The sequence below is a fragment of the Ischnura elegans genome, chromosome 12 (assembly GCF_921293095.1).
Source record: "Ischnura elegans chromosome 12, ioIscEleg1.1, whole genome shotgun sequence".
Classification (NCBI taxonomy): domain Eukaryota; kingdom Metazoa; phylum Arthropoda; class Insecta; order Odonata; family Coenagrionidae; genus Ischnura; species Ischnura elegans.
In genome coordinates this window covers 93,631,719-93,656,549 of record NC_060257.1, presented here as the reverse complement: position 1 = coordinate 93,656,549, position 24,831 = coordinate 93,631,719, and the positions used below count along the sequence as shown (strand labels likewise).

The 24,831-nt window shown below is 42.3% G+C and overlaps 1 protein-coding gene across 1 annotated transcript in view; it reads left to right on the top strand.

Annotated features, from left to right (window-relative positions):
- The window catches only part of LOC124168753 (inactive dipeptidyl peptidase 10), a 456,211-nt gene that overhangs the window by 363,600 nt on the left and 67,780 nt on the right, over positions 1–24,831 (top strand). Inside the window, exon 4 of the mRNA XM_046547022.1 lies at positions 24,485–24,643. Within this exon, the coding sequence (XP_046402978.1) occupies positions 24,485–24,643 (159 nt within the window). The remainder of the gene's footprint in view (positions 1–24,484; positions 24,644–24,831) is intronic.

The following is a 24,831-nucleotide window of genomic DNA, read 5'->3' as shown; positions in this document are numbered from 1 at the left end:
TAAAAAAAACCTGTCATTTCTTTTGCTTTCCTTCCACCGGCGAAGATAATTTGTGAAAAAAAAATACTTCTACGCAATTTTGTTTTAGGATGACTTTTGAATTAACGTCCTCATCTAACTCTAACTTGTTGCTCCAGCAATCTAATAAGTATTGGTTTTTAAACGATACGGACCCTTTTCCACTTTCAAGAAATTTTTCATGCAATTCAAGACGCGTGAAAATTTTCATATCCACTGAGGTCTAAGCCGAAGGCACTAACAACGGCAGCCAAATCAAATACCCTTATTGCACCAAAAGTAATAACAGAAGTTTTTGGCAGGGGTTTTCGTACTAAAACACTATGGGCACTCTTCTTTAACCCTACAAGACTTCTTTACAAAAGTTCGAGGATACTCGACTTTTTCAAGACTCGATCTTCACGCTTGAGGAAACTCACTTTCACGACTTTCGTTTGGCAAAGTCTGAGTAAAACTGAGTTTTTGGCGAGAAAATTTCGGGCCAGCGATGTCTAGAAGTAATTTGGGTTTTCCACAGTGTGAGGTTCGCGATGCTATTATCTCCATTTTCTAGGAAAATTCACATTGGAAGGCTGAAAAGGCTTACTCCGTTCATCCCCGGTGGCCAAAGTGCAATTCATAACAAGTGTACGGAGAGCGGTGGTTGTGTTTTCCCGATGGGCGCAATAAATAGCCTAGGCCTTTTCGGCAGTCGTTTGCCCTGCATGTGGTTGAGGAGGCCGCTAAGGAGGCGACAGAGGGACAATGTGCCGCGTGAGGGCGAAAACTAATCCGTCTAACGGAAGGAAAGGGTGGAGTAGCATTTGAGGGATTCCTTTTTGTTTTGAATGCATTCAAGTTTTTGAGGATTAATATAAGCACAGCTGCGAACTTTCGTTCCATAAATATATCCTTCCACTCGAGTCTTTAAGCAATTTTTATGAGAGCATGGGTACGCGTAAATAAAAGGTAAGGTCAACTGGAAACTATTAATGATAAAATGTTCTACGTATGACAAGAGAATATTTGTTATAGAAATAAAATATCCAACAATGTTGAATAACACTCATAAATGTTGGATTTCCTCGAGCCCTACCACGCGCCAGCCAGGCCGTCGCCCGCGTCAACGCATTGCATCATTATAGTTAAATCAATCCTGAGGTCGGAGTAGCAACTAGTACCAAAACTTTTCTTTACTACCACGTTGCATATACTTTTCCCTTTGCATTGGTGCAAAAGACACCGCGTCGGAATGTAGCGCTCTAAACGATATTGTATATTTTATTTGAAAATTCGGGCAAAAAAACTAAAAGTTGCAAAATATATATAAAATAGTAAACATAGTAAAATCCGAAGAAATTTTATATCCCACAATGTAATAATGTTTATGTTTGTAGTTAAAAATGCTTTTTGGCTAAATATATCCCGTAAAGGTTGTCCTGCATGACGCTGAACTTCTTCAAAATCGACCGATTTCACGCAACTGTCATTTTTGAGGTGAATGCTCCATGTTTGACGGATCACCTCAGCCACTCTGATGAACAAAAATACTAACTTAGTAATGTATTTTGTAGACCATATCCTGTAGAATCCGAATATAAGGTCCAAAATTTCCTTGAAAAATTTCAAAAAAACGACTTTTGACCAGCTTTTTTCGATTTGGGACCACTGTTGGTCGTGTGAATAAGCTTCACAGGGTCAGTATTTAAATTACTGGATAGCAGGCGAATTTTTATCACACTCTGCAATGCTTTATTAATTAAGTATTCAACCAAATACGGTTGGACTCTATTCCTATCTTCAACTCATAATAAGGCCTTCTGCCTTTCATTCAATCTAAAAATCCTATTCTCTACCTTCCTCACCTTCGCATACCCAACATTCTACCCTCAATATTTAGCCAAACATACGGGAAACGCAACGGGGCGGTGGATGGATTTCTCGTCGTCGGCGGCGGCGGCGTTGTCCTCAAGCACGTCAATAGGTGGATTGCGCCTCACTCCTTGGTTGGAGGGTCTCCTCCTACTTTGAAGCGCTCGTAGGTCGCGTTTGCCGGGAACTCTACAGGAGGAGGAAGACATTTTGGACTGGAGGCAAAGACCCCGGATATGCAAATGCAAACGATGACCGTACCATCACTACCCCGAATGCCATCTCAATAGGTGTATGGCGGGGGGTGTTAGAATAAGAACCGCTTGCAAATTAATGGGGAAGGCGCGTTCGATTTTCGTCTTAAAGCCCTTGTGATTAGTAGGGGGGAACAACGGATTTCTATATCTGTCGCTTCATCAAAATATATCTCTTTATGTATCGTTTCTGTCGGATCTGGAAATATAGTAAGATCTTAAGATGATTTTCCCCTTGTCACTCTAAATATATCTATTCTAAATGGAGCTCGAGCAATGAAAGCCAAGGTGTAGCTTCCGAGCCTCTAGTGGTCCTAGCCTAATTCGTTTAACATCTCTGTAACGCTTTACGTAATCCCGTAGCAGTTTCTGACGAAGCAAGCGGCTTTCCATTGTATTTCATTAAGATCATAGATCTTAATCTATGATCTTAATGAAAATCTTTCTGCACCGGAACCCATATGCTTCAAGGCGAGGCCGGACGAGTGCAAATTAGCACATCTCCTTTAATTTTAAATCCGAAAATCTATCCTCATTCGCTTGACTAACTCCTAACTCCTTCTCCAGGACTCCGCCACAAATGTGTGTACAAGGGGACAAAACGAGACCGATCAAGTACGAATTATTTGTCGCAAAAGTGAGATTCCACAAAGTTGAGCCGGAAACCATTGAAGGATTAGCCAGCTCAGAATCGCACTGCGCGTGCCTGGGGAGAATGGAGCGGATAGGAGCACTTGGATGATGCTAATTGTGAAGGAGAGGCACAGCGGCCAAAGGATCGGATAGAAGCAGCCATGCGAAGTGAATCACAGCCAAGGAAGACAGTTCAATGCCATTCCATAAAAAACGGTGTCTTTGCGTGAAGAGAATTTGATGTTCGGAGTCATCAGTGACGGGAGGGTCAGTCCTCTCTCTGCGCCATTGGTACTCTTTCGAGAGGCCGGGCAAGGGAACAAAGGAAGAGGCAGCACAGAGAGGACATTCCAGAGAAAGAAAAACACTATGCCGACACCTGAGAAGATTAGCTGAAAATCTATTAGATTTGATGTCACGAGTTTCGTCTATAAATGGCAACACGGCATCGATGGAAAAGCAGAACAGATAAGTTATAAAGCAATCGAAGAGAAGGCAGCATGGATAGAGTTGAAAACTTCATCGCACGCGACACATTCGCAAAAGAGTTTAAAGTAAAAGCTGGAAAAGCAGACGACGATGGACAGAAAAACGGATAAAGTAAAATTCTGTTCTTTTTCAACATTTGTCGCGATCGACAAAAATTCATAATGCTTTAATTGAGCCAATCATCAACAGCCACAAATCGTACGATTGCTTTGACTCAGCTCTCCGCTCCACTCTTTCAACGCCTAAACAATTCTTCTGCTTCACACCACGTGCTCTATGCATCTCTTCCTCTGACATGCTTCCCTTCAACATGTCCTTCAACGATTCCTTTCATCAGACCCTCGAGATGCGGACGATTAAATCGACTAATAACAAGGCGCATCGTCTTCTACCCCAGTTTTTTTTTTAATTTCCCTCTTCTTCTTCATTGAACTACCGCGTTGCTAATCACACGATCCACCCATTTGATTTCATATTTTTCCACCACAGCACATTTCGAAAACCTCCTACCTTCATTTCCTCCTTTGTCGCTCGGATACCCAAGTGCTAGTATCCCTCCTTGCACTGTGAATTGTGCACAGAGCAGTTTCCATCCGAGGGTCACTCACACTTGCGCTCCACATCAAGGGCCCTCCCCATCATTATTATAATTATTCGCGCATGCGCGCCCCCCCCCCCCCCACTCCTTGACCACGTGCTTCTACTCCTCTCCATAACTTGCTTCATTTTCCTCTTCGCTTCACAATCCAAAGATTCCTCATTTGACTCAGCTTCTCACTCCCCTCTCCTATCTGCTAAACTTTTCGTAGTTGCATATTTCTTCAATTTTACATCATGATATCCTCTTTAACTCATTCAGTCCGCGCCTAATTCTTCATCCCCCACCTTTGACCTGTCATTTCATAGTTGTTTTCATCAGGGCGTCGTGTATCACGACGTGGCCTACTAAGTTGTCGCGTCTTCTGCTTTTAGAAGACTTCTCTTTTCTCCCATTCTTCTTAATATCCCTTCCTCGTTATTCGATCCATTACATCTTCATCATTCTTCGCTATCTCTCCATTTCGAATGCTTCCAGTCTTGACTTCTCCACAGCCGCGAACGTACAAGCCTCGCTCTCGCACAGAAACGTGCTCCATTGCATCCCATGATGCACATCTCCCCGATTCCGCGCTTGCTTCACCGCACCGGAGGTGGATTATGCGCCGTGCGCCCTCCCCCCTTCGACCGTTTCCTCCTTCTCTCGAGGGTCACGCCGCCGCCCTTGGTCAGCTTTTCCCCGGGCCGCCCGACGACACGCGTGCGCCAAAACACTCCCCCCTCCCCACCACCCAACTCCTCTCCCGTGACCACAACCTCTCCACCAGTATTCGAAGAGTACGTATGAACCCACTTTTTGCAGCGCACTGTGAGAAATATATGGGGCAAAAGTCAGGAATCGTCAAAATTTGCTAAACTGCGAAATAAACTTCAATTGAGACAGCAATTTGGCCAAGCTCAGCCGAGACTTCCATTTTCCGATAGAGTGAGTGCGTGTGTTATGTTCCAGTAGTAGTCTCGCCGAATAATCCTCAGTGATTCGTGGTTCTCTTTCCGCATTCCATCATATTGTAAACCAGTGACGGAGGTTTACGGAGAGAGATATCACTATGAAAACAATTTACTAACGATCCGCATATGTCCTCATCAATGGTGACCGTTAACAATTTAACTCAGACTTAAATAAGATTTCTAACTATGACCTCGAATTCGGTCCAGGAAGTTGTGCATATTGGCGAAAAAATAATATCTCCAGGTATAATAAAAAATATATCGTTAATATCAACATTCCGTAATATTGATTAAATTCAGAACATTTCTCATTAAACCACAAATAGCATTATTTTTCAAACTTTATTCTATTTACTGATATGATTAGTTCATTTCAAATCTAACTTACACTGCAATACACGCTATTAATTTCCACTGATTCCACATTAATTTGCGTTCAACATCATATATTTTTCGTAATATCCATGATAAAAACACAAATGGTTATTTCCACACTCTTTAAGTTAACACTTAACGAGCGACCATGGTATAGACACTTTGTGCCATTTTCAAGCAAATTCAACCAGCACTCTCTCAGTATTCATACTCAGAGTAGAGGTAGGAGGTGGGGGCGTATGAAATTGGAGTGAGGGGAATGGGAGGAGGAAGAGTTTAGGTGAACAAATGAATGAAGGCCGAAACCAAAAGACATACAACAAGAGGAGCGTGAGTGAAGGCCAGGGTTTTGACGTCATGGGGAAACTTAACTTAAACAAAGGTGAGTCAGTACAAAATAAAACATCATTACTAAGTCCATCCGGGCAATTGGCAATTTCAAATTTTTCCATAAAACATAGTTGCTGAGATTTAAAGTCTGAGTTGTTAAGTGCTGAGATTTTGAAAGCTTTTTAATTTATGGAGGTTGGAGATATTTATACCAAATTTTTCTACAAAATTTTCTAATTGCGGAAATATCTACTTTTTCTCTACGTCGATGTTAATAATTGGCTGAAAGCAGGCTCCACCATTTTGTTATATATCTATGGTTAATGATGTAACACAATCTTTGAAAACCCTCCAAATGGAAGAAAAAGAAGTGTTAATTAAGATGGTATAACATATTTGTCGATAAAACTATACATGAAACCACTGCACGAGAATAAATTTGGCAATTTTCAGAAAAATCGAGGGTGGTCCTTTTTTGCTAAATTTTACTCAAGTTTGGCCTCAAATATATTGTTAACGTGAGCGAACAAGAAAGAAACAATCTGGGTAGTTATGCACAATTTATTTGAAAATATGCATGCGAAGTTTCAACTTCCTTGCTCAAAAAATCGTTTTTGAGGTTTTGGCCAGCTTTTTTTTCGATTATAGCCCACTGTTGCGGCGGCACCGGCCCTGAGACGTTGGGGGAGGAGGACGAGAAGAGCCTGAGAACGTTTGAAAAGTGGGTGTGGAAAATAATAGGGAAGACGAAGTGGACGGAGAAGAGGAGGAACGACGAAGTGCTGGATATGGTGGGTGAGGAGAGGCAGTTTTTAGATGAGATACGGAGGAGACAGGGTTGGGATGGGTGGGATTACCGAGCGGTGAGTAGATGTTTAAAACAGTGCACACCAGATAAGGGAAGAATGTAAAGAGGTAATTGATGGAGAGGAAGGAAGAGAATAGGATTTTTAGATAGAATGAAAGGGAGTGGGTCTTTTTTGTCAACGGAAGATGGAAATCCATGAAGAAAGGGCACACATACCAGGGTTATATGAAAAATGCTACACGCATACCTACCTTAATTGGTAAAATAATATATTTTATTAAAGCTAATAACTATTTTTCCTCTACCAACTGCAGTTCAATAAATCATTTCTCAGGATAACAGGCCTAAAATTTAGCTGCTCAATTTTTCCAGCAGTCAGAGGCAACTTGGCAGCGAGGCAGGAACGATCTAGACATCCCAATGAGGACGGAGGAAAGCAAATAAGAAAACAAAAGCGAGGCGAGACGTCGTCGTGTGGAGCAGCGTATCCACTCGGGACAGAATATTAAGCATTCGAGGCTGCAACTCCGCGAGGATTAGCAGAAGAAGGCCTTTGCCACGAGAACGCGGGAACTATGGACTAATTAATTCCGCCCCACATATCGCATTCCGGATAATGATTCCACAAACGTGGGATTTCTCGTCGACCACGCAAGCCTCCACTCACCAACGAAAGACACTCGCGCGAGGTGAAGGTAGCAATGATGTTGCGAGGCCCACAATAAAAGCAGAATCACGGCAGATAGTCACACATGGTTTCACATGCAGTTTATCACAATGGACCAGTCAGACCATTTGTTTCAGCAGAGGGGATTTACACGTCTCAAGTGATCAAGCGGAAATACTGGAGTGAGTAATTTTTCACCTTAAAAATTGGTAAATGGCCCTTCAATCATCATTTCCAGCCCTGATTATTAAATTCATTAATAAGAAGTAAGTTAAGAAAATAGTTTCCATGGTGATCCTAGTCTAATAATTGCAAAATTCCATGCAGGTTGTCCTCTGACTTCCATCAGATTGTTATCCAATGCTTAGTATGAGCATTTTTGATAAATCTTGAGCATTGGGAAGAAATTAATGGCCGAATAATTAGGAAAAGGTCGAGAGGTCACAGTTACGACCCTACCACCATGCACCATATGAAACAAAGGAGCGAATTTTCCGTGATCATATTATTTCGTAATTACCGTGGTGAGAATTCCAGTTCGAGTGCTGTGGAATTTACCGAATTAGCAATCGCGTGCGATTAATTGAAGCAGAGTGAAAAATAGACTTGAAAGAGATTTTGGCTTTCATTGATGGGCTTATGATAATTAACCATAAATGGACTTTGGAAGTGCTCAGATTATGGGATTGAGTAGTAATACGTGTATAATCAATTTTGCTAAAACTTTTAAAACGAAGGACTGGCGCCAACAGAAGATATAATTATACAATGAGTGACCTCATCTCCCTCCACACATTCAGCCGCCTTCATAGGCGCGTGGCAGGGGATGTTACGATACCAGCAGGTAACAAACAAAGTTAATACGCGAACCAAGCTCCTCATATCATTTGCTTGAGTCCTCATTGTTCGGGAGAAAAAAACCCTCTTCCTATTTTTATCCGTTCGGTAAATATCTCTCTTAATTTATCGTTTTTTTGGGTGTTTAAATGTAGTGGGTTTCTAATATGATGTTCTCATTGTCACTCTGAAAGACATTAATGCTGATTTACCCAGGCGATCTAAGCCTTGCGCGTAGCCTCCGATTCCCGATTGGCTCCCAGCCTAATTCCTTTCTAAACTCTGTGTTCCTATACGCCTGCAGGATTTTTTGAAGAATCGCAGAGCCTCCAATTGTATTTTATTAAGATCATGGATTAAGCGCCTTTTTTGCGATAAATTACTAAGCATTATTTTGCGCCATAAGCTTGCTGCGTCCGAAAGTTTTGACCGGACGGGAGCTAATCACACTCTAAGGTTCCTTTTACTTGTTCTGCCATTTATCCTTTTCGTGCGTCGTAATCATTACCACTGCAGAGGTGATGTGTATATAAAGCCAACCGCTGCCAGGTGTAAATACCGCGAGGATCCATTATATGTACATCGCTCCCTAGGAATTGTTCTATGGAGGACAAAATATCCCCTGAACATGTTTCCGCTACCATCGCTGAGCGGTATTTTTTTAAAGGGTCTCCTTTACAATTGGTTGTAATTCTCCGGTCGACGAGAGAAATCCATGCGAGGAGAAATCCATCTCCATTCATTGGTCGTCGTCGTGGCGGTTAAGCGGGAGTCCCGAGTGTGTCTCGTCTCGGCCCTAATACCACTGAATGCGCATGATTACATGCATTAAATGCGCTCCCTCGAATGCTCCTTCGTACGTCTTTACGACACGACAACACCAAACGCATTTCCTCATCAAAATAGCCGACGGAATGCCAATGAATGCTTTAAAGGGAATGTCTAAATTCTGCTGCGTTAAAAAATACTGCTTCCGTGATGAGTCAAAATTGTTATTTTAACGCTTCTACTAACACATGCACAGCTCTACACCCACAACGCTGGCAAATGCGCAAAATAATAATTGAATGGTGAACTGGCTGATTGGGGTGACCTTGGTTTATTTGGACAGATGCAATGCGCATGCAAATAAAATTACGAGAGTCGCCCTCTTTGGGTGAGAGAGGGGCTATGAAGTCCATTTTACCCAAGATGCACTTGGTATAATTTTTATTTGCGAAGATCCGACGGTTTAACCTGAGATTTGAACCTTTTGATAAGCACCCAAGAGCTCAAGCCACCTGGATACCCTCCCGAAAAGATAGCAATTGAGATTCACCGATCATCTCTTGAAGATGCCTCTACAGTTTCCAAGGCAATAGAAACACATGCTTCGCTCTTATGATTGACAAAAAATGTTTACAGAGCACTGATATCATGCATAACGATCTTCTATCACAAAAATATACCGGATCTGGGGCAATGCCCGATAAGAATTTATCCTTGTGTGTAAAAAAAAGCGACATACCCGAGTTAGAGGAGCTCTGCCGTCTCAACGAAGCAATCAATTTCAGTGCATCAAAAACCATACAAAAGAGAATCAATTCCTAATTTTTATCATATGCTTTTTACATAAAGTATTTCTAAGGCAGAAGGGACACAGTGAAGTAAAGTGCGCTAACCAATTCCACCCAGCCAACGATGGCAACGAAATACGCATATACCTACTCTAACGTATCCATCTGTAGTGATCCGGAAATGTAAGATTTCGATTTCCAAAAAATGTGCCTAAAAGTGTTGTTGTGTGTTGTCTAATAATAGCTGCTAAACTATGCCTTAGGATTTGCACCTTTCACTTTCAAAACGCAGTAAACCTACCTCGTCCTTTTTGTCGAAAACATCCTCGTTTCACCTCCCCTATGTATACAACGGCACTGTCTCTCACTTCACTCGGTCACTAGTAGACTCGCCAGTGGTCAGTCACAATGTTGACGTAGTTGGAGTCGAAGTGAGTGCCGTGCGACCTAAGCACTTCGGCTATCCACCAGTGACATCACCAGCAGCTTCTCTCCTTCCCGAGACTTTAATAATATCCTAACTTTTGGCTATTCTAGACGCACAAATCCATCATTACTTAATGTCTTTTCATTGAACTGATATGGTAATTGGAATTTTACTTGGAAATAAACTTTGGGTTAAATACTTGAAATACTTGCGTGTGATTATTCGCTTCCCGACACCAAGGGCAAGAACACACACACCAATAAAGCGTGCGACCCGGGACGTTATACATCCACGATTCTCGTCGTTTTACATATCGTGCCAAAGGTCCGGCTGCAAGAGTGTAATTGAACCACCTCTTCCGCTTGGTTACTCACAACGTGGTCAAGGAGACAAATGGCACAACGATTGCAAAGGGACCAGCGTAGCCTCTCTAACCAGTGTAGATGAAGGAGAATATGAGGAGGAAAGACTAGCAGGGAATTTCCCTGACTTCTGGTCTCAATTAGAATTTCGCTTACTATTCCTTCATTTCCCCTACGGGTATGAAGCCTATATCACAGATTTGAATACCTACTACGACTTTTATTTATTGAAATTAATTTTCTTTGATGTAAAGTAAAATCCAGGCAGCACTTTTAGAAAAGGGTCTTAGCGAGATGCTGCTTCGAATTCAGATTAAGCGAAGATTCAGATTAGGGATACCTAACTTGATTATAATTTCGTCGGCATTGCAATTATCACTCAAGTGGACAAGGCAGACCGTATGTTTGCTGCTCCGACCACGCAATAGTGATTGCCAAGTAGGAGAAAGACTATCCACGCAGCATTTGGGTAGCGATTATGAAATTATTATTATAAAAACAGAGATTATGAAATCCAAGACAACCTTACACAGGGAAGCCACCCAATGGGTGGAACAGATTTCTCCATAAAAACCTGGCAGGGAGAAATCGAAAATTCCAGGGAAGGCGCACCAATGAGAGGACTCCTGCCGAAGGGCGATACCTGCACTTTATCAACCTGGAGATGCCACCCGCAATAGCGGCGGAACTGTCGTCGACAACACGCGCGGTGATCACCCCGAAAACCACCCCGCTGAACCTTCGATCCACCTCGTAAGCCCAAGCAAAGATTTCCTCACATGTTTCTGTTTAACCGGCGTTGATTTAATTTCGCTTCGCAAATGACTGTATGATCGCGCCATGGCAACGAAATAACTTGATTGGAGTGGATGGAGAGAGTGATAACAATTGCCCCCAACCGTCGCGTCGTAACTGCGCAGCTTCGCGAAACCAACAATTGAGTCGTAAAACGTATGGTTTCAGGAACGAGGCTAGATGCAGACAAAATGAGATGGAAATTGGTGTGGCTGACAATATACATTATGATATCAATTGTCTATTTATTGTAATAGTCATTTAAGATTTTGAAAAATTAAGAGACAGGAATATATTTGCGTTTCTCCATCCGTCGCTCACCCCTTCACCTCAAACGTAAAATCGACGAACCTAAAACTTTGGCTAATTAGGATTACAGTTTGTAGGATAACTTTCATTTATATCTTTGTTAACAATTTCGGCTTGTGGTAAAAATGGATAATATAAATTATGAACTTAGATATTTATTAAAAGCGTGTTTGTTAATTAATATAATATTTGAATATTAACTAAGATACGAATTTTGGCGAACATATATGTATAGCATTCCGTTTTTCCGCCGAAAAATAAAGCACTCTATTGAATGCTAAGCTGAACTTCGTACGGACATTTCTTTGTTGTCTAAGGCTGTTGTCCTAATCCCCCGTCACATGTTTTAGGCGTCTTTTAGGGTTGCATGAGTATGTAGATGAATTCTCTAAGTCTATGATTCCACATTTTTTTCATAATAGTCGTTAAAATTTTAAGTAAAATGATGCTCCATCACGTTCTTCCACCGCCCACCATTATCATTCGCCCATTTGAAGCACAAAAAACCCTTTCGAGTCTAGAATTCACTCTGCTCCAATTAGCAGAGCGGGAATGCTAATTAGGTAAATTCCACTTTACATGGGCTGTAATTCTCATCGTCCTAATTAGGAAGTAATTTCATCACGGAAAATTGGCTTAGTGGTGGGTGTGTAATTGTGGCTGCTGTTCGTTTTCCCATTTATTGAACTTCTGATTGCGTTTGAGTCCAGCACAGCCTACGCAGTACAGTATATCGCATAGCCGTACCCAAGGCCCTTATATACAGGGCCATGGCCGTACCATAGATTGAGGTGCACATGCCCCCTGACGACATTCTGGCGCTATTCTAATCTCAATTATCCCAGCTTTTATCCGCCACTCCAGTGCCAATGCTCTAGTCGTTTGTGCCCCGTCGTTTACTTAATCACATTTCCATTTACATTTTGAACATATTGTACTCCAGCGACGTCATGCGCAGAACAGATTCATTTCGGTCGCGAAAATCACTCACCTTTTATTAACAGCTCACTCAACGCTGAAAACGACGCAGAGTGCGTAGACATTGTACACATCCGGATAAGTATGAACTTTGAATGAACACGTCGACAGCCAAAAGGTTTCCGTGACTCTCACTACGAAACGCTTATGCGATGACTCCGAGGAGGCATTCCTGTCACCGCGGACATTGTCTTCGAGTGCCCCCGTGGATTCAGTCGTCTCTGAGGGTGTCATCCGAAACTAGGTATCCACTCAACCTCGCTTTTCCTTGGATGCATTCGAATTGATTGTATTCCTGCGCAAAAACAACCACGCTTTATTGATATTTTTTTTTAAATAGTCAATTCCAACTAAGGTGCAGAGCGAACCATTTATTTGCTACATTATTCTTGCAATCGCGAGGAACAACTTTGAAAATAATTTTATGTTTAAAAAATCCAGAAAAAATGTTTTAGTACGGATAAAAAAATCATTGATGCTTACTTATCGAAAAATGACAAAAGGCTGAAAAACGCTCCAGACATCTAAATTCGAACCTGAGTCGTACCATCCCCACCCATGCGTGACACAACAGTCGTCCCGAACACATTAGCGCAAAAAGGCAGCCTTTAATATGATCGCAGTGAGGGAGGAACAGTCGCGTTCCGGAGGGCGCAACACAAATTTTCGACCGCACTACGGGCGTAAATTTTGTTCACATCCCTTCGAAACGAAGCAGAAATTTTCCGAAACAAATCCCTCCGAATATAGCCAAAAATCACAAAACTAATCTTCATTGCCACCCATTAACCTTTCGAAGCAATGCAATCGATCATCCTATTAACTTCTAAGTCCAGACTCGAGAAAAATCTGTTCCAGCGAGGGACACAGTTCTTGTTCATTGAGTGCGAAGTCTCGTGAGAAGGTTCCCCGGAATTCGCCAATTCATTCAACTGGTCACTCGATCAAACGCAGACAGACTGAAGAAAGTGACACCATACCACACAAAGACAGACAGAGGAGACATCGCCTCGCCAGTTGTTGAAATCGTAGGTCATGCGCACGACCACTCCAGGCAAGACCCAGTCGAGAAAGATTCAACATGGAGACGCGAAACCCTTTGTGAAAAATTACCATCATCATGGACGATTAACTTAACGATACCTTGACCTCAAGAAGCTAGTACTTGGACGTATTGAAATCCACGGCAAATAGTATTACGGCTTAAAATAAATTACAAAAAAATGAAATGACAGGCCAACTAATGTGCATTGAAAGGGACATCCGGCGTTATTGTTTCCAAGGAAAGTGAATGAAGCTGCTATCGAAACTTCATAATGTAATGGACGAGAGGTTACTCCCCGCAAAATGCATTCATTTCCCTCGAATAAGACAATATGAACCTAGAAGTGTTCGGTGGAAGAATTTTCTTCGGTATTTACGAAGGAATACTATAAATTACTCATTTATTTCAATTTCATAGGGAGTAATTGTATGTTTTTCAGCTGTTACCGCCATGAAAAGGAAAGGAGCCTAAGTACAGAAAATACACCTACTTTCTAGCGTAAATAATGAATGGTCGACACGCGATCAGAGTGAAGTAAGGGAGGTTCCGAACTCTGATTGGTCACATCATAAGAAATGCAAGCTGAAAAGCAGTCGCCTGCATTTCCAACGCGTAAATACATCTTAACGTTTAAGCAGTCATATAAAGGCGACTTATGAATCCAATGTTGCTTCTCAATATGAATACTAAGATACAATTTGCGCAAATATTTTTTTCTACAGAAAGTAAGGGAAACGATGTAATTTGGACCCAATGTGAATAATATGAGATTTGTACCCGTCAGCTCATAACTGCAATACGCAGTACAGCAAAACTATAATTTACGTTATTCAACCGCGTCACTCATTTGCGTCGCGAGAATTCTTTAATAACTAGGAGGGCATGAGTCATTCGGAGCCGAGACGAAGGCTGAGATGATATAACGGCCGCATGATATGGCGATTGGAGGCGGCGAGCGAAAGCTATGGTGGTCAGCGCCATGGCAGGGTAGAAAGGGTGGAGAGAAACCCGGCGTCGGCATAACCTTACTCTAAACGAAAGGCAGCGTGGGGACCACGGCTTAACGTCCCATCCGACGGATGCAGTGCTGCGCTTGAAATGCTCCCCACAAAGCACATCGGATATCGTCTCTATGAAAAATCTCGGCCATCGCCGTGCTTTGAACCCATTCCCTTAGGGTAGGCAGCCACCACTGACCATCATACTGACCCGACCGTCATCGTTGAGCGAGATATGAGAGCAGGAATTTGATCAAAATATGTGTAGGGGAAGCAATGCAAGTTCGAAGTGTCCTAGGAGAACTACAACATCCCCACACGCATACCACAAGGCCAAAGAATTATTTTCCTCTTAATAACAGGAAAACACGTGCAGATTCTTGCAAAGGCAAAACTTCCCATTGTTTAGTAATTCCTACAGTGCTCGAACCCATGCAATGATCGAAAAATGGAAAAAGATAAACGTGCCATGAGTCATCCTAGCGAGTAATGTTATTAATCAAGACACAGTTGATATCCATGATCGTGCGAGAAAATTAAGCAAATTTTTCCGTTTTGCAGTCCTCTCCATTTTTTCCTTTATTGTCTTCTCGTGACCACGTCTCTCGTAGCACGGCGGTAAACAAAGGATATGCTCCAGGTCGCGTGAGAAAAGCTCCTCTCCGCATTTATTAAATAAATTTTTGAACAAGTACGTTCTCCTATTTCACCGCCTCTAACTCCAACGCGCGGATCTGCACGTTTTAAAGAAGAGCAAAGTATTTTTTTCAGCGCATTGTTTCGTGCACAGATACTGAGAAGTGGCAATCACGACCAGTGGCTAATTATTTGAAATCACTGTCATTACGTTCCGAAGGCGACCACATGCAGCGATTGTACCACATCTACTTATTCAGTGTGTCTCGGCGATTTCTCTGCGCTAACTGGAGAAATTCGATATAAGGTGCAAACATTATTCGTAATATCCTTAAAATTTCACAGAAGACATAACAATTCAGTTAATGGCTCTTATGAATTAAAATTTTTTACGCAGGGTACATTCATGTAACTGGAATATGGTGGATTAACTTTTTATTTTTTCAAATAAATTTTTAAAAAATACAGTAATTAATGAGAATTGTCCAAGCAATGTCCTTATTTGAAAATAAAATCGAGCTCGCAAAAGCCAACTCATCATAAATGCGTGTCACACTTGATTCCACGCGGTGCTTGAGACAAATGTTTCCAGCCAAAGGGAGCCACTGCACATCTGACATCACAATCCACAAGTACAGGCAATGAGTACTAGCAGTCCCTGTGAAGGAAATGACAGACAGGGCGCGGAAGGAAGGAAACGAGGGAGTGGAAAGAGCCTTGCTGCACCCACTTCCACAGGAATATTCCTCCAGAGGTCCTCAGCGTGGCTTGCGGCATTCCATTTCTCAATTCCCTGATTGGTCAATAAAGCATCGCATAACATCTCATATTTGAACACCAAGAGAATAAAATATTACCCACCTCTTTAGTCAAACTGTATCCCCCCTCCCTTGCTATCCTTTCCACCCCACCCTTCTCTTGCTGGCCGGTATATATAGAACGAGGAAGGCCAAATTTACAAACCAACGTAAACTCATTCCAATTGCTGAAATAAGACGCGCTCAAAATGTACCCAAAATACACGAGTTCATCAAGTCACAAGCTGTGAGACTTCAGAACTCCCTTTCACGTAACACGCTTACAAAAACACTATGGGATTACCCTGTACATTTTAAACGCTTCAAAAGCTACAGAATTCCAAAAGAAATATTAATTCGCTAATACCGAATTCTTTCCTATGTCTTTCCTTTCAAAAATTTAAAATTGTCATTGTAAATAATATTTGTGGTTTGAAAAAAGAGAAAAATGAAAATACTTAAACAAAAAATATATAAAAATGTTCAAAATCAAGAAAAAAATTATAAAACTTGATAAAATATGCAAAAAAATATAAAATGAACAAAACGCATTGTAATGCAACAAAAAAAAATTATATAACTACGTAAAACTCAAAAATAATTGTAAAAATTGAAGTGTCATTTGGGGCCAATCAGGGCCGTTTCCGGCTTCAGTTGCCGTTAGTTTGTAGTCTTGTAAAATTTAGAGTGCTTTTGCACATGCTCACTAGAAGCCTATCTTTCCAATTCTCCTTCACTAACACTGGAAAGGTTAAACTGGTCCCCTTACACTTGTATCGTCATTTTCCCCTTCTTACGCACTCAGCGTAAATTCATCGCCGCCGAAGAGGTGGTATATATACACACCGGAGGCTGGACTGATTTCGGGTATATAAGCCCGTCAAAATTGAGAGGATGGATGGATGGAATTTGTACCTTGATAATGACACTACGTGTCGAAACCGGGTCGGTGCTTGAATAAAATTGTGTGGAATTGTACCATTTTATTCATTCTCAAGGAGATCAAACATTTTCACAAAATATCGCCGAACACCGTTCATTAACATATCATATCGCTGGATAATTTTATTCTTACTTAATGAAATTTTTGTAACGCTTAGAAAATAGTAAAAGGCGAAACCAGGGTAAATCCCAACGGAAAATAAAATATATCTTCATTGATTCAAATTATCATCCAAAAAATCATACCTACTTAACACCCTCAATTACATAGTGTTTGGCAAAACAATTATGATAATGATAAACCATCATAAATACAGAGAAATTTATAGATGTTATATGAATCAATCAACGTGGCTAAAATTAAAATTAATATTTGATCGTTTAATGACAAGGCTTCTCCAAAACTTGAAAATATGTTTTGTAACTTATTTTCAACTTTTCAAATTTTGTAACTTATTAATATAGTTTCCATGGTGAAATAAACGGGGAGAGACACACGAATATAAACTTACTATAATTTAAGTAAAGAAAACTTCACATCCAAGTTTCTGCCTGAGTTTCATAAGACTTCCCAGCCTTATTCAGAATTTCTAAACTCCCTGACAACAGCGGGTTTCCCGGTTTTCCCTGACGTCCATCGCCCTATTTTCAGTTTAATAACGATCTATTGGCCTCTCGCAAATTATAATTGTGGAATATAATTTGAGGGACTTCACTTCAGGGAAGCTGATTTTACCTCTCGGTGGTACACTATGTAAAATACTGTGTTCCATAAGAATAGAACCTTGAAAATACCAAATTAGTCTTTTTTCGCGTCAAAACTCGTTGCCACATTAGATCGCTTGGCAATCCGGTAAAGTTTCTACCCATTCCTACTTCAGATTTGTTACAAGGAAGCTATATTTATGCCTAAACGCTAGCTGAAGACAAATTTTATGTAACACTAACATTGAGTAAGTTCATATTAGCACCGCACACATCAGCAAACTGCGAAAATAAGGATGAAATGGAAAATGGTACCGCATTACGCTTCGGAATTTGCACAACGCAGGCACTTACTAGATACTAGAAGCCGTATTAATTCCGACTGAACATATCGCTGATCTCGGGTCCGACTACATAATGATGGCAAAGTACTCGCAGGTACTACAGACAGACTTTGCAGCAAGGTACGATATGACATAAAATATATATATGTTCCTGGAGTGAAACGCACTCCACTCAAAAATCAAAACCAAAAGAAAATGCAAAATTTGTCTTTTGTTCTCGGGTTCTCAGCCAAGTTAACTCAGTCGTATTGGCCGACGTTTCGGAAGTCGACTTGTGTTCGAATTTCAAGGCGTGTTTCTGAATGAAAGTCCAATTTCGCATTAATGAATTCAATGTGTGAAATTGGACTTACATTGAGAGACAGACCTTAAAAATGGAAGACAAATCGACCTCCGAAACGTCGGCCAATACGTTGAGTTAACTTGGTTGAGGAATCGAGAAGAATTCATAAATATAATTCACCAGGGGAAATTAAAATCGTTCAAATCGCCTTGTCTCCCTTCATTTGTCTCCAAAGTGAATTTTGCGCCACTTCGCCATCTTCCTCCTCTCTCAACGAAAACAATTCGCTCACCTCAACACGCCAATGCTGCGCGCGGTCCAACAACTTTTTCGCCTTTTTGCAGCGCACTGCAGTTTTCGCTGGCCATAACTCACTTTTCATGACGTTACCCTGATTAGTTTGAACCCAGGTAAGGACCGAAATTGACGAAAATTCCCGAAATGTCCTGATAGACGTGATTGCAAATCGCCACCGAGGTCATGATCTGCATACGGTCAATATGAATGTTTAGATTACATGCAGCTAATGAAAGACACCCTTGCTGCCACTCCCACCCGGAGTTATGAATAAACACCGATAACAAGGATTAAAATTTTCGCGGAAGCGACTTACCCGAACGATATTTTGACTCCCAAGGCACCAATTCCATCCGTTCCAGGCTTGTCCAATTGCGTTTCCATCCAAATCCCATTTCACAATGGGTATCGCACGCGCAGTAAGTCGATCAGACAACTATTATGTCCTCAGAGAATATTCCGGAGCAGCAATTACCGAGTCTTCGCCGTAGTTGGCTGAATGCGCATGTTGCTAGAACAGTTTTCTCAAGTGGAGTCGAAGAGACAGGAACGGACACGACGCTTGTGGCTCCCCCACCGCAAGTTGACGAGGGAAACTTTTCCTCGAAGAATTTCAGGCGTTCATGGCGATTGTCTCGCAGCTGAAACGCACGTGCTACAGCTCCAATCTGGACTCTTTGGAGGACCCATCGCATGGATCGCATCAACAGCAAGACGACGCGAGGGCGACCAAACCGCGGAAACGGCGCACGAAAACAGAAATGAGAATGCTCTCGCTCAAATCGAACGATCTCCATCCAATGGGAGAGGCCCATTTGGACGCCAAAGCCAACGAATGAAGTGGATATCAGCCAATGGAGGAATCGAACGACGGGATCTAACTAAAGCCGTCTTCGTTGGAGTGAGGCATCGAAAAAGTACGCGATGGAAAAAAATCCGAAAAATGTGTTAGTGAGGAGATTAAAATCATCAATTCTTATGTAGTCATTGAAGAATAAAAAAAATTATATAAAAATTTCTCCTTCCATAAGGACTGCACCCGATTCACATTAATTTTAAACCTGTTCACGTCACAAAGTCGACGGAAAGAAAGCCTAGACTCGGGATGTGAGGAGGGTTCGAATGATAAAACTGCGAATATACGGATTTAAACTGCACGGATTATGAATTTTTATAATGAACGGCAAAATAGTAGACATGGATTTAAAATGAGTGTCGAAGTTTTATATGTATTTTTGAAAATTGCAAAGGCTAATAGGATGCCGAGAATATTTCTGCGCTCATCATTATCAGTCAGCAATTCGAAGGTTGATGATATCTCCGTGTTTTTGGGCTACACTGCGTGGATTTTCTTTGTGATGACAGGTTCTCCGGTATTCCAACCGGCGTCTTCAGGTTGATGTCGGAATTCAATTTTTGGTGACTTATATAGTTCATTTTTGGCGCCAATTTTTCATGCTGGATGCTGATTGGTCCACCTTCTTTTTCTCTCGTATGACCCTCTTCCACGAGCTGTGGAGAGGGTAGCCGTCTTCTCTATTCATGTTTTCCGGTGTCTTGAATATTTCGATAGCCTCCTTTAGTAGCCTGGGATAATATCTATTTTCTTTTGCAACAACTGTTGCTTCGTCAAACAGTATCTGGTGTCCGGGTTCGCTCCATGCATGCTCCGCAATGGCGGAGAGCTGAAATTGCTTATTTCTTGTGGCTCTTCTGTGTTCCTGGATGCGCACTTTCATTGATCTACACGTCTCTCCTATGTAGTCTTTGCCGCATGAACATGGCACATTATAGACACCTTCTTGAATGTCGTGCGGCAAAACGTCTTTTGGACCCGGTAGCACATCGCCAGTCTTGGTGACACAAGTGAATCTTGTTACGACGTTGTGCTGTCGTAGAATCCTAGAAATCTTCTCTGAGGTGCCAGATACAAACGGAATTACTGCGTGTGCCCTTGCTTCCGTCTGATCCTCCTTCTCATTGGTGTTTTGATTAGATGTTAAAACGTCTTCGTTTAACTCCTTCTTTCTTTGATGTTCCGCTTCAGCGGCCCTTTTCAGGACCAGTTGTCCACTGTAGCCATTTCGTCTCAGTGTTTTTACGAGTAGATTTTTCTCCGATGATATGGACTCGGCGTCGGAGATATCGTAGGCCCGTCGCATTAGTGAGGAAATCACTGAGTGTTTCTCAGCTGGATGATGATGGGAGGCTGCGTGAAGATAGCGATGAGTGTGCGTCTTCTTCCTAAAGACAGCGTGTCCCAGTTTTCCGTTTTTCCTCTTTTTGACTAGGACGTCCAAAAATGGGAGCTGGTTGTTGTCCTCTACTTCCATCGTAAACTTGATAGCAGGATGTTGGGCGTTTGGATGTCGGAGGTAGTCTTGTAGGTATTTCTCTCCATGCGGCCATATATCGAAGGTGTCATCCACATATCTTAGCCACAGTTTAGGTTTCTTACTGTAGCTGTCCATGGCTTCCGCTTCAAATTTCTCCAAAAATAAATTAGCCACCACTGGTGATAGTGGAGAACCCATGCTCGCCCCCTCCGCTTGTTCGTATATTTGTCCGTTCCAGGTGAAGTAAGTTTTTCTTAGGCAGAACTCCACTAAGTTGGCGTAGTCTTCCGGGAACCCTTTTGTTTGTAGTCCTCGTATTATTTCCAACGAATCGTTTATGGGCACGTTTGTAAAGAGAGATTCAACGTCGAAGCTGACCATGATGTCTTTGTCCTCCATCGTCACTCCTTGAAGTATTTAGACGAAATGCGCTGAATTCTTCACGTGCGATGACGTCTTCCCCACGTGTGGCTGTAGATGCCTAGAGAGATATCTGGCGAGATGATATGTAGGTTCGTCTATTTGACTCACAATGGGTCTTAACGGGATGCCTTCTGCCTTCTTTGTGGACTGTAGGTAACCCGTACAACCTTGGTGGTTTCGGAGCGGTCGGAGGAAGGGCACGTAGTTCCTCACGGGGGATGGAAGATTTCTTGATAATTTCTTTCTCCTCCCGAATCGTTTTAGCCGTCGGGTCCGTCCTCAGCACTGTATATGTTGTTTCCTGGAGGAGGGCTCTGACTTTACTGTCGTATTCTTCTCTCTTCATGACGACTGTGGCATTCCCCTTGTCTGCGGGTAATACCAGAATGTTGGTGTTTTCTTTCAGTTTCCTCCATGCCATCCTTTCGGCTCCCGTCGTGTTCTGTTTGGGCGGTCGAGCTTTCCGCAAAGTGCGAATATATACGTTTAGTATACGAACGTAATAATTGGCGCCAAAAATGAACTATATAAGTCACCAAAAATTGAATCCCGACATCGACCTGAAGACGCCGTTTGGAATACCGGAGAAACTGTCGTCACAAAGAAAAATCCACGCGGTGAAGCCCAGAAACATGGAGACATCATCTAGACAACGCCGCGGAAAACTACGCATCAAATTCGAAGGTTGGTTTGACCAGCCCTCCATTCCTCTCTCCTATCCGCTATCCTTTTCACAGCGACATATTTATTCTCTTTTATATCCTCCAAATTCTGTACTAAGTAACTCATCCTGGGCCGTCCCTTGCCCTCCTTCTCTTGTGGCTTTCCTCAACGTAATCCTTCAGCTAGGGCTTCCGTCCACTCAGTTCGACTCCCGTTCTGCCCGTCCGGTCGACGCCCCGTCCGTCCTTGTCGGTTCATGGTGGCGTAAAAGCGAGCTATACCGCTTGCCACATATGCCGACCTTCCGAGTTTTCACCGAATCGCCGTCATCAGTGAAATAGGACGCGTGGGAGTTATTTTTGAAAAAAAGTGCAGTCCTGGACATAAAAATGGCACCACCTGTGAGTCCCGAATTGACGCCGATGGCGCATTGCCACTGAATCACGCCTTCACTGCAGAGAGCAAGAAGGCCTTCCCTGCATGCTCAAAAACAGATCCCTCGGAGAAAGAGCCGCGATCTCTGTGAATTGCTCAAATTCTCAGCAGTCTTAGAGCGAGAGGAGTGTTTATTCTTCACGCGGCCGAGAAAAGAAGCCTCATCATCCTCTGGGATCATTTTTGAGCGCGTGTAATTCCTTAGCCTAATATGTCGGAATGAAAAGGCTATTTTTGCGTAGCTATTAAACGAGTGGCATTAAATATTTTCAAATCCCTAATCGATTATGGATAGCTGGGATGCCTGACAAAATTGTGGTGTTTCCTCTCTTGCAGTCCGTTATTCACCATGGATGCAACCTATTGGTAAGCATCGTTTGACTTGTTTGTGAGAGATTTTCTTCGCAGCTAGATTCATTGCTTCCCTGATGAGCACGATGAAATCAAGTGCTTCGCTTTCACTTCGCGGAAAAATAATAAGCGAAGAGCGATGTATATAATTCCCGTATGCATTCTTCACCAGTAAATTCCAACGAATTTTTTCTAATACTTGTTAGAAAGTTTTTAATCTGGTGAGAGAGCTGGTTTGGGTAGTGATGGAACTTCCCCAGGCTAAAAAAAACCTAAAACATAAAAATCATCGAAGTGTGCAGTGAGCAAGTGGAAGAAACCGCCCCCCACCCACACGCACTTCGTGATATTCGTGTGTCTTGGAGCTCAATTCGCACTTATCCCAACTAACCTTTGACTTGAAGCACGGAGTGGATGAATGTCTTAGGATATTCTTGGAGGGCGAAAGTATTGCTGAAGCTTCCATAAAACCAGCTTCACATTATTATGTTTACGTTTCCCAAGTGCTTTTATGATGGACTTAAATACACTAAAATTTCACTCTTCTTTAGCTCTTGGTGAAGTTTACGGGGCTTGCAGTTAATGAAATCATTGCAATCATTTGAGGTTATTTATACACTCAGATATAAAACAGCATATTTTCGTTTGTTGTAACGCATGAATTACTCGTGTAGCCGTCGCTTTGTGATCTAATGCATTTATCCAATTCGGCCTCGTCTAATCCAAAGAATGGCACTCTCCTATAATCGCCTTTCATCACATTTTTATAAAAGGGAAAGCTTTCAAAAAACTTCCCACCATTCGTTCATTTTGGGTTTTTTCGTTATTTTTGACAAAACTCACTGAATTTTTGTGACCAAGGAAAAGGATTGAACCATTTATTGATGCAAACATGATACTGGATTACCTTTTATTGCCTGGCGATTTAAATTAACTGTAGTAGATAATGCAAAATCACCTAGATGGTAAGAAAAGTTTGTATTATAAGAGGAGGCTTCGGAAAGGTCCGACGACATGGAGGGAGTACTGTACCCTTCGAAAATACCTCCGAATTTCGCCCACTGACCTTTTATCCTTCAATCTCCATTTGCACTGGCCCACTCGTCGTCCAAAGCAACACGGTGTTATTCACCACTCGTGCTGTTTCTTTTTTTTTCGAATTGACAAGTACATGTTGTGAAATATTATCCCTTACCATTCAGCAAGTTTGTTATGGTACCCCACAATATAATGTTATCATGAGTAAATACTCTTAGCGTAAAATCTACCAGATGGTCCTCTCGTGGTGAGCATGTCTTTGCTTTAAGACTCGTGACATGCATTCAAGTTCATACATAAGAAAGTCATGCTAGGCTCTCTATTACTGCAGCAATGTGGTCATCGTCCACAGCCTTCTTAGTTGCTGAGTCGGCTCCCTTGGCCTGCAGGCCAGCCAACCGTTTACCCCAATGGCCTCGCCTCTTTCTCTGAACCCAAGCAAAACAACACGCCTCACCACCCTCACCATTTTCCAATGTCCCCTTTTTGACGCCCCGATCAACGTTTCCCTGACCGATTTGAACCCAACTCTCATGTCCAGCACCAAGGGTAGGTACCAACTATTAGTTACATTTAGATAGTGGAGGCCCACCCTGTTGAATCCCATTGCCTCTTGCCGCGCACTCCAATCACTTCTCTAAAATACGGCGATGAGTGCAGACTGATCCATTTAATCGAAATATTCACAGAAGATTACTTGAAACTGCGAGGAGTGGTAATAGGTTTTATAATTCACACTATGACGAATATGAATTTAGGCTACCCGCCATACTTAAGGGAATATTTATTCGTCGTGTGACATTCAGATCGCTTTGCTCGTCAGCGACGCGGGTGGCGACTGCTATAAATCCATTTGAGTAACCGAGTGTGTGAATGTCTATAAATCCTCCATTGCTGTGAAGTCCGCGCCTGCCCCACTGCCAATGTCACTCAGTGCCTTCTTCTCTTCCCCAGGATCTGTCCTATGGGCCTGGCGAGGGTCGCAATTGGCGGTCCGTGCTGCTCTCGCTGCTGGTCATCGGCTTGGTGGTCGCGGGCGTCGGGGTGGCCATCCACACTCTCGGATACGTCGACGAACTGCTCTACTGGAGCGGGAGGCGCATGAGGCTACAGGCGAGTACACACGCTCATCAAATTGCAGCAGTCAAATCGCTCGTGATGCACGGGTATTTGTGGAATGAAATCGACAACTTTCATATTCCATTCAGTAGAATTCATTTGTGGCAAATATTTATGGATTCAAATGAGGGGGTTTGGGAATCCGATTTTTCCTAAATGATATGTTTCCCATCCCCACCTGT